This window comes from Salvelinus namaycush, chromosome 5, assembly GCF_016432855.1.
Source record: "Salvelinus namaycush isolate Seneca chromosome 5, SaNama_1.0, whole genome shotgun sequence".
In the NCBI taxonomy this organism is placed as follows: domain Eukaryota; kingdom Metazoa; phylum Chordata; class Actinopteri; order Salmoniformes; family Salmonidae; genus Salvelinus; species Salvelinus namaycush.
Genome location: NC_052311.1, coordinates 59864302 through 59875339, shown reverse-complemented (window position 1 = coordinate 59875339; position 11038 = coordinate 59864302). Strand labels below are relative to the sequence as shown.

At 42.6% G+C, this 11038-nt stretch overlaps 1 protein-coding gene across 1 annotated transcript in view; it reads left to right on the top strand.

Moving 5' to 3' along the window:
• The first annotated feature begins 402 nt into the window (after positions 1–402).
• The window catches only part of LOC120047223 (intermediate conductance calcium-activated potassium channel protein 4-like), a 36631-nt gene continuing 25995 nt past the window's right edge, over positions 403–11038 (top strand). Inside the window, exons 1-3 of the mRNA XM_038992752.1 lie at positions 403–438; positions 561–746; positions 6590–6685. Coding sequence (XP_038848680.1) covers positions 403–438; positions 561–746; positions 6590–6685 — 318 coding nt within the window. The remainder of the gene's footprint in view (positions 439–560; positions 747–6589; positions 6686–11038) is intronic.

Here is an 11038-nt window from a genome sequence, read left to right as displayed (position 1 = left end):
TACTTCTACTTTTACTTTTGATACTTAATTATATTTTAGCAATTACATTTACTTTTGATACTTAAGTATATTTAGAACCAAATACTTTTAGACTTTTACTCAAGTAGTATTTTACTGGGTGACTCACTTTTACTTGAGTAACTTTCTATTATTAAGGTATCTATACTTTTACTCAAGTACGCCAATTGGGTACTTTTTCCACCACTGCGCGCACACACACACACACACACACACACACACACACACACACACACACACACACACACACACACACACACACACACACACAGACAGACAGAGAGAGCGAGAGAAAGATATATACTTTTTATGGCGCCCTCTCACCTCATAACCCTTGCAAATAAGAACAGCGCAACAGTCAACTGTCATTAGTGCGCTTATCCCATGCCGCTAGTGGAAGTGTTCGCTGTTCGTGTTCAGGTGAGCGCGTACAGTTAGTTTTACAGTCCCTATTCCGCTACTTTCATGAGCCACGGAGAGGAGAAGGAGGACCTGGGACACAGTTGACCCATCGTGGTATACCTTCCCGCAATCCGGGGAAGAGCACGGACGGAGGGGAGGCTGGACAGGGAGAGGACGAGGCATCAGAGGACGATAACACGGAGAGCGGACACAGTCGACGCCAACGCGACATGGAGATGACAACCCGCAATTTGCACCTCAACTCCAAAGTTGACACTTGCGATGGAGTGATCAACAGAAACGGCGGTGACATGACTGAGATATCTGTACCGCTGTCCCACTCTGGGAAGCGTATGCCTCAAATCGAGGGGGGCAATCTTTATAGATTGCGAGATAGAAAGGTTTTATTGGAGGACAAAAAACGGCTGTGCGCTTGGGCTCTGGGCACCGCGCTGCTTGGGACACTGCTCATGATACTGCACGCGGAGCTGTGCCCGTTTATTTACCAACCAGTAAGTCATTTTGGTCACGTCACATTCCGTAAAATTCACTTTCAACAAGACTGTTAAAATATAATCATGCTAACTAATTTATCAAGGAAAGGATAACAAATCCCTGGCTATTGAAGTTGTTTGCTGTTGGTTTTCAGTTTCAGTGAAATATGGTGGACCTACATTATAGTCTTGCAACACTCAAGTTGAAATAGAGGAACTGAAAGAGCTGTTTCTATTTAAAAATGATAAGATCAAGACAGTGAACTTAAAGTACAATGCTTCCCTCAGAAAGATAACATTCAAAGTGAGTCAAAGACAGGTGCCATACATTTGCCACTTTGCACAGGCCAGGCCATTATGGATATTTAGCATATTCATCATTTCTCAGCTCACATATTTTGATTAATCAAGAGACAAGTTATCATGTGCCAAAAAAGTGATTTAGTCTAAGACACCTGTTGACCTGTCATAGCCACATGCCAGAGAGAGAGAGGAAAGTCAGTGGTACATTATATTTGGAAAGCTCACAATATATGATTCCCTTAGAACAGCAAATACCATCATGATTAGCAAATTACTGTTGATTAGGCTAGTGGTGAGAACACCAAGGTTGTCCTTGTAATACGTAAAATAAATTAGATTGATTCTCTACCTAACCGTTAACTACACCTGTTTGACACCACAAGGATGGCTTGTTGGTTTGGTGCGCTAGAGACCTCTTTAGGGTTCAATACCTTGTCCCCACCTGACCAATGATAAAATTACCAGCAACGCAGGCCTCAACAGCAACATGTAATACAACTGAAACCTGCAGGAATCAACTGACTTACTGCTGGCCAGGCCACCACAGAAATTCATTGAATAGTAGCAACTATCTCAGGGAACCAGATATCCTGTGTATACCCCTAGTACTCTGACTAGGCTGCTCAAGAAAGAGAGTCTATCTGAGAATAGGTCACAAACATACTGACCACTATTTGTGTTTTTTTTAATGAGTGAATGTCACCCCCCTTGTGTGGAGAATGAATATCAACCTCTGCATGGATAATTAACATGTTAAAGGGATACTTTGGGATTTTGGCAATGAGGCCTGTTATCTACTTCCCCACAGTCAGATGAACTTTTGGATGCCATTTTTATGTCTCTGTGTCTAGTATGAAGGAAGTTGGATGTAGTTTCACGAGCCAATGCTAACTAGCATTAGCGCAATGACTGGAAGTCTATGGGTAACTGCTAGCATGCTCTGGGGAAGTATAAAGGGTCTCATTGCCAAAATCTTGAAGTGATTTGACATGAAGTGGTCAGTCAGACGGACAGAAAACAGGTGTTGTTGATACAGCATAAAGATCATGAATGCTATTATCAACCTACATGTGCCCTGTAGCTCTACCACAAAGTCCTTGGATTAATCTACGTACAGAAATACTATATCCAGTCCATTCATAGGAAGAGAACAGAACGGCATGTCTAATTGTTGTCGTAACCATTTCCTTGATTAACAGACCCATTAAACAAACATGACTTGCATCACAGAACAATAGCATAACCCATACCTGGGATTTAAACCCGGTGACCTTCTGATTATGAGCCCATTTCCAGAACCACTGCTTGGTACTGCCGTTTCTTCACATTAACATACAGATTAGGGTGGATAACAACACCAGTCCACACAATCAAGCAGTTTTTAACTCCGTCCCACTGAAGTTCTAGAATATACGTGCCAGTTCCATAAGTAGAAAAGAGGCTCTCAGCAACTCACTCATGATGCAACCAAATGTCAGACCACCTTAACACTATAAGGTTGGTGATTCCTACCCTGGTGTAACCAGCCTGACCACTCCACTCGCCATTTTTTCAATTCACTTTCACTTATCAAGTGAAGCGAAAACAATAGAGTTAAACAATTGTTCAGGCTGGTGACACCTGCCTGGCCGTTCAGTGAAAGGAGATCCAATCTGAGGTCCCTATACTTAGAGGTAGTTACAGCTAGATGAGCAAGCTATAGTCCCTGTCCAGCTGACCTAAATCCTCCATGTAATGATCCCAAGGCAAGTGATGTGAAAACTGCTGAGTGCAGCAGGCAGGCTGTTTAAATCATGCTGATTTCAGGGAAAGGAGATCCAATCTGTTTGTTTGATTAATATGATTGTCATGATTGACATGATTGATCAAATATTGATTTGCAACTAGGCTGACATGCAGTGTAAGCCTGGGCCTGGAGGAAGTTGATTTTGGAAGTTCATGTTGCAAACAGCTCCATATGCTGATGAATCTGGCAATTACCCAGGCAGGCATTTCCATGCATTTTCCCCTATACATTATCTTGATTTTGAAAACCAATTGAGTTTGCCAAACTATTATTTTTGTAAATGCATGGCTACATGATGAGTGAGATAACTGGATGCTCAGATGCCTGGTATACCCTCTCTGCATGACAGTGTATTTAAGGATACTTTTCCTTGGAAACCAGGTTATGCAGGATGAGGAAAATGTGCTATTTGTGGTACTTTTTCCACATTTGTTTCCTTTCACAGCTAGTGTTTCTCAGGTTGCCCACGGTCATTTTGGATCTTTCCACATCATTTGTGTTTCATTAGAGACTGTTTGAATAATGCAAGAGTTTCACCTCTCCTGGAGAAGGGGGGCTGGGCTGGGCTGAGGCTGGGCTGATTGTCAAGGTCTTTGGGTCAGCATGCCAGACTGATAAGGCAGAAAGGGATCTTGGAGTGTGACCATCTAGTTAGTTACATCCGCTAATCTGCACTGTGTTTTCCAGAGTTATATGGCGTCAGGTTTGACTGTGTGCCAAGAGGATGCGTTTCTAAAGTAAAGCAAATACAACATCATCATGTTATGACTGTAAAAACAAAACAAACAACAATGATTATTGATGTTATTAGCGACGGCCTAGCAACTGTTTGGGTGTGCCATTGTCACGGAACACAGCACACCGAGGACATTGTCGCAAATTAACTAGACCTTATCAAAAGTGGTCAACAGCGGGGTTTTCTTTCTTTTAATAATTAATTCAGAATTATGATGAATGTTTCTGGCTCTACTCACAGTGTCTGCCTAAAGGTTGTTGGGATGGATTCTGGCCTGCATTGGTCTTGGGTGGCCTTTCTGTCTGTCCAAGGCCTGGATAAAAAACCCTTGTTACAGTTACTACAAATTAGGTCGTTTCAAAAAGGCTTGAAATTACTCTGTTTCCAAAGGGAAAATATTACAAAACAAATTTAGACACTGGAAGTAAGCAACGTGCTGTGGTCTCCATGTGATAGAGGTCTAATAATGTAGTCCAATTAGGCTTGGGATAAAATTAGACATGATGCAGATGCTACAAGTGAAATTGTGGAAAACAATCAACGTTGCCAACGTACGTCACACCATACCAACTTTCTGCGTTGAAGTTTCCCCAACGTTGTCTGAAAATTGCAATTATATCTTTTAGACTGTAAACTCCAACCACCCATCATTAAATGAACTCCCCGTTAAAACTTTCATCGAGGTTACATCAGTTGCCTGCGTGCACGTCATCGCAATAAACAGCACACCTTTTATCACTTAGCCCATTGTCGAGACGATCGTTTCAAGTACAGTGAAGTCAAGTGATAGTTACTCACAGAGTCAATTATGAAGACACTCATAGCCTACTTATCAGATGTGTTAACATATCATTGCATAATTCGGGGGAAGTAGTATGCCCGCGCTGATGGTCTGCTAATACAGGACCTGTAAAGGCCCAGTGCACTACTTTTGTGAAAATATTTAAACTAAATCTATTTGAGTGTTTACCAGAATTTGTAACTTAAGTCTGATAATTATCTGTACAAAACAGTTAATCTGATAATATTGTACTTGTGGAATATAAAAATACTTGTTTGATATATGTTTTCCAGTTTCTTGAAATACTCTGCAAATGCAACTTATTTCTATGTGTAAATTAAAACGGCCTTTTCATTCGTTTTACATTTCAGTAGACGATCTTAACCAGAGAAATGTACAGTAGTGAGTGCATACATTTTCGTACTGGTCACCTGTGGGAATTGAACTCACAACCCTAGCGTTACATCTATGTTCTACCAACGAAGCACCATCATCACATCACATCATCATAAACCACTTGATGTCTGGATTTACTAAATTACTGTATTGCACATTGTTTTTCTTCATGGTGATGGAAATGTTTGATGACAGGTTATTGTTCTTTCTGGATTCTATTAGAATGACAATCACAGAGAAAAAGACAGGGCAACAACTCTTACAATTACAACTATTGAATCCAACAAGATACTGTTCTTAATTATACAACTACCTTTTTTTCCCCAAAGTGGAGATACTGAAAAAGAAATGTATGCCCATTGCTACAGATGTCAATATCGGTCCGCTAATACTAGTAAAGGCCCAGTGCACTACTTTTGTGAAAATATATGTTTTTACGTTTTCAAATGTTATTTTTATTTGTATTAATATATATGTTTTTTTATTCAGATTTTTCAGGGGGTGCTGCAACACCCTCAGCACCCCCACTTCCAGCGGCTATGCTCATAGCTACAGAAGCCAAATCCTGTTCCTTTTTCTTTCATCTAACTAAATGTACCATGATCTTCAGGTTTTGATAAAGTTGATAAACTGATTTAGGCCTCTTGGATAGCATGTCACCTCTCACCTGGTTAGTAACTGGCTTACAGAGCCGGCCCTAGCCTTTTTGGGGCCCTAAGTGACATTTCGCCATAGGGCAGAGAAAATATTTAGCAATTTTATAACTAATTTCATGCAATCCTATTCATTTTGCCATGGGGCGGCGAGAAGATTTAGCCATTTTATAACAGATTTCATGCAATTCTACTCATTTTGCTATAGGGAGGAGAGAAATGTTTGCAGTTTTTTGCACTGACTTATGCCATGTTAATATGATATCTGAGTGAGAGCGAATAACAAAATCAATGGGAGCCCCCTGGAGATCAGGGCCCCTGGGTAATTCAACCATGATTACACGATTACTAGTTTATATAGCTGGCTAGACCAATATGCAAAATGTTATGCTGACGTGCTAATTGAGTGAGTCTCAGTGAATGACATAACAAGAGTAAAACTACTTATGCACAACCAAATTTTGAAATTGCACCTTGTGTATTCTACTATTCTAGCTCTCAACAGTAAGTTGAGACCCTGACTGAGTTTCTAAAATAACCACTAAACAAAAAAACTATACTGTTTTTGGGTCGAGGGCACCCTAGCAGGCGCGGGGCCCTAAGCGTTCGCTTATGTCGCTTAGTGGCTAGGGCCGGCTCTGCTAGTTTATAAAGATCGTTTTAATGCATCAGCTAAGAGCTTTGTAGGCCTACACTCATTTTATTTGGTTGCACGACCTGGTGGTTCACTTGAAGTCAATACTTCATATCATGCCAGGTCAATAGGCCGACTTTATCACATGCCGCCCAAGTGTGTGCGTGTGTTCATGAGGGTGCATGTGTATCTCACACATTATAAAGTTGTCACCAAATCAGTGTTCGTGTCCAGCGGAGGCTGAAGGTCAGAGCATTCCACTAACACTAACACACTGCTACTGGAAAACGCTAAATGGAAAATAATCGAAAACAGAAGCACTGTTGGAATAACTTTAAACCTCCCTTTAATGTCTTTATCTTGTCTGTCCTCCTCTTCCTCCCCAGGGCTCCCGCTATGCCTTTATCATCAACTGCTCCATCAGCATGTCCACTGGGTGTCTTCTGATTCTCATCGTAGCCTTCCATTATAAGGACATCAGGGTGAGTGTGTGTTCTCTCTGACCTCTGACCCCATTACTGACTGTGCAGCCCTGGAGGGAACTGTGTTAGTTACTCTTTGGATGGAGAAGTTGAAGAAAGGGCTTACATTAAATCACGTACTGTTAAAGGTGCTTCTCTCCTTTATGAATGCTACTTGCACGGCTGGCCCGCTCATTAGGCAGGACTAATCCTGCCTAATGATTGACGAGGGCGGCATTTTCTGAGCTAAACTGACCAAGACGCACCTCCAACAACAACACATAAAACCTCACATAATTCTGCCTAAAAACAATTACAATTTCTCTCAACCAGTGGCATATGGGCTTTTTAGGTGAGGGATGATGCCTCCCTTTAATAAGCAGTGCTCACTTTGTCAAAGGCAGGGATGCGAAATATCTTGCTTGTCTATTCCCAGCGTGCCTCTCCAGGGTGCTGTTGGAGAGACACATAGCTGCAGCGCTCCACCAACATTTTGTCAAAAATCTAACATAAATCATGTAGCAGATATAGGTTATGGGAAAAAGAGTATGTGACCTTTTCTGTAGCCTACAGGCTAGAGATAAAATGTATGATAATGTAACGAGACAGACACATTTTACGTCATGCAGGTTTTTCCGATCAAATAGCCTAACCTAAATGGCGCTCAATCAAATAAAAAAATGTGCTGTCATGTTAACAAACAACATATCCTAAAAACAGGACTGGTCAAAGTAAAATGGACAATATGGAATGGACAATCACAACTGTTGTCCAGGAGTTTCACCCCATTGTCACGATCAGTGGTTTCAAGTTTGTATCGGTAATTTTTTTGACAAGCTGATCATAGAAAAATAAAATATTTCTGCATTTCCTGCTGTGTAAACACATTGCAAATCGGCTCGAGCTAACTCCTGATGAAGTTGGGTAGCTGATATTCAGAGCTTAAATAGCCAAATTGATCAGCCTTTTGGACGTCTTTTTTTGGTGCAGTTCCGGACCGGCCTTGATTTCCACATCCATGGACATTGGTTTTGGTAAATTCCTTTTTTCAACTTTCATTCAGAACCGAAAATGAACTTGATTTCAACATCCTGGAAAATTTGTATTTTAAACATATGGAAAAGACCTTTTCACCTTGCATTCAGAACCTAAATTAAACCTAACTTCAACATCTGGAAAATATGTCTTTTAAACATCATTTTGCTTACTGGGACTATTCTAGTTTTGTGGGGGGCTGCATTTTTTGGTCTCGCCTATGGTGGCAGGGCGGCAAGGTGTTTTTTGTTTTGATACTTCTTGTTTGATCTGGAAGTGAATCGGTCCTACCAAAATTCAGCCGTTGGTTTGTTCATCGATCGGTGACAAAAAACTCTGATGCAACTTGATGATATCTTGAGTACACACACATACTGTCAGCAGGACTTCTTAGTAAATAACCATGCGGTGGCTTACACACACTCACATGCACGTTCCCCCTGAGGAAACTCGAATCCACGGAGATTTGTACAGTTCTCTGTGGTCGTCTTATGTTCATCCTTGCTCTGTAATACCTTGTCAATGCACAAGGTGCCAGGACTTTGGTGATGATACTGAAATTCAATATGTTAAGACAGTCATTCCATGTCCTTACTGCTCAGTATAGAAGTCAACAAGGTGCTATATGATAAACAGATTTAGTGCAAGTGTGAAGACTGTGCAGAAGTAGATATATTTTATGTACTACTCAGTGCAGTATCTGATTATGTTTTTAGACAAAAGGGTAGGCAGCCAGAAGGTTTTTCAGGGCACACTGCCCGGTCTTTAAACGCCTGTTAGGTTGACATCCGTGTGTAGGACTATCTGAGAGGAGGGGGTGCTCTGCGCAAGTGCTGTGGGGAGATAAGGGAGGTGAGGTTTCAAGCATTGGTGGAGGTTATCGTTTTTGGGCTGTGCATTGGGCCTCCATATTTAGGCTGAAAACAAAACATGCCGGGCAGCGCAACCTAGCGTTAACCTTTCTCATTCTCAAAAAAACACAGAAACGAGAAGGACATTATCAGAGAAATTATGCATAGAAAGAAAAAAATAGAGAGAGGAAAATGGACATACCCCTCTTAATCATCACGTGAGCAGCGTTCAGGACGGTGAGTATCTAAACACACGTTCCCAGAGGTATGGGCCGTCAATATCATCACCTGTCTCTACATGATCTCCAACCCTAAGCCTCTTACCAGCTCCCATTCCCATTGGGTTCCGATGGCCCTGCTTGTACAGTGACAGGCCCAGCTTCTGGCTTGGATAAATTCCAGTATGAGTAGCACTTACTCCCTCCCCTTTCAGTCACATATAAAGAGCCCTCTTCATTGGTAGCAGATCATTTGCATTACCGGAGGACCTCTTTTCATTCTGCTGTGTGCGATATACTTTTAATGAGGCGGCTCACACGTGCTTAGTGTTTACACACAGGAATTGAAAATGTGTAATTTTTTGTAAATCTTCAATACGTTCACAAGGCAATTGTATTTGCCTACTGGTATATACTGTATAACAACAATGTACAAATAAGAACAAGACTTTCTAATTGTAAAAATGTAGGGTTAAGATTGGTTGGTAATGGACTGTATTTGTCACGACTTCCGCCGAAGTCGGCTCCTCTCCCTGTTCGGGCGGCGGTCGGCGTCACCGGCTTTCTAGCCATCGCCGCTCCATTTTTCATTTATCCATTCGTTTTGTCTTGTTCCCTGCACACCTGGTTTTCATTCCCCAATCACACTACATGTATTTATTCCTATGTTCCCCCTCATGTCTTTGTGTGTGATTGTTTCGTGTTACGTGTCATTTTTAACGCGCTATTTCTGGTGTGCATTTTCCGTGATATATATTATTCACGAGGTATGTTTATTTGTTTGTACAGTATTATTGTGTCTGTTTGCGCATTTTTGCACTTTGGCATATTGGATGGAGGTTTCGACGCAGTGGCGTCCTTCTGTTGGTTTCTCCTGCCTAAATAAAGTGTGCGCCTGTTCACAACTCTCTGCTCTCCTGCACCTGACTCCACTCCCAGTACGCACACCATTGACAGTATTTTTACGTTGGCTTGCTGGTGGTTTGGGTGTGGGCTACCCAGGTGGTGTGTCTATGAGAACACATGAGATGGAGGTACAGTTGAATTTCTATAAACGTTTCCAAAGATAAAAGCCAAGGAAAAGAACTTGTACCAACAAAGAACTGAAATGAACTGCAATGTTTGTCAGAATGCCACACGGATTAGCCACAGATTAATAAAATGTCCAAACACTTCTGCCCAAATAAGCGAAGAGTATGGTGGACCAACGCGTCAAACTTGGCCTTCGTTAGCCAATAAAAAGAAACTCCCGGTGTATAGGCAATGGCTTAATCGTCTTAATCTACCAACCAATAATCTCCCACAACAACTTCCCCCTAACCCTCCCTTATACACTAGCACATCACAAGCACAGAGCCATGCCTTGCAGTCGTGTGATTCGCTAAAATTAAATGATGGCAAATACTTTACTCAGTTGGTCACTCCTATAGAATTCTATGGTCACACCCACTGAGGCCAACTTTGAGTGGTTGATATACCAAGCTTATATGCGCTTTGCGCAATAGATTGGATAATGAGAAAGTAAGTCAAGGGGAATGGCTCTCTGGCCACTGGTGGAGGTGTTGACTCGATGACCACAGGTGGAGGTGTTGACTCGATGGCCACAGGTGGAGGTGTTGACTCGATGACCACAGGTGGAGGTGTTGACTCGATGACCACAGGTGGAGGTGTTGACTCGATGACCACAGGTGGAGGTGTTGACTCGATGACCACAGGTGGAGGTGTTGACTCGATGGCCACAGGTGGAGGTGTTGACTCGATGGCCACTGGTGGAGGTGTTGACTCGATGACCACAGGTGGAGGTGTTGACTCGATGGCCACAGGTGGAGGTGTTGACTCGATGACCACAGGTGGAGGTGTTGACTCGATGGCCACTGGTGGAGGTGTTGACTCGATGACCACAGGTGGAGGTGTTGACTCGATGGCCACAGGTGGAGGTGTTGACTCGATGGCCACTGGTGGTGTTGACTCGATGGCCACTGGTGGAGGTGTTGACTCGATGGCCACTGGTGGAGGTGTTGACTCGATGGCCACAGGTGGAGGTGTTGACTCGATGGCCACTGGTGGTGTTGTTGACTCAATGGCCATTAGTGGTGTTGACTCGATGGCCACTGGTGGTGTTGACTCGATGGCCACTGGTGGTGTTGACTCGATGGCCACTGGTGGAGATGTTGATTTGATGGCCAAAGGTGGAGGTGTTGACTCGATGGCCACTGGTGGTGTTGTTGACTCAATGGCCATTAGTGGTGTTGACTCGATGGCCACTGGTG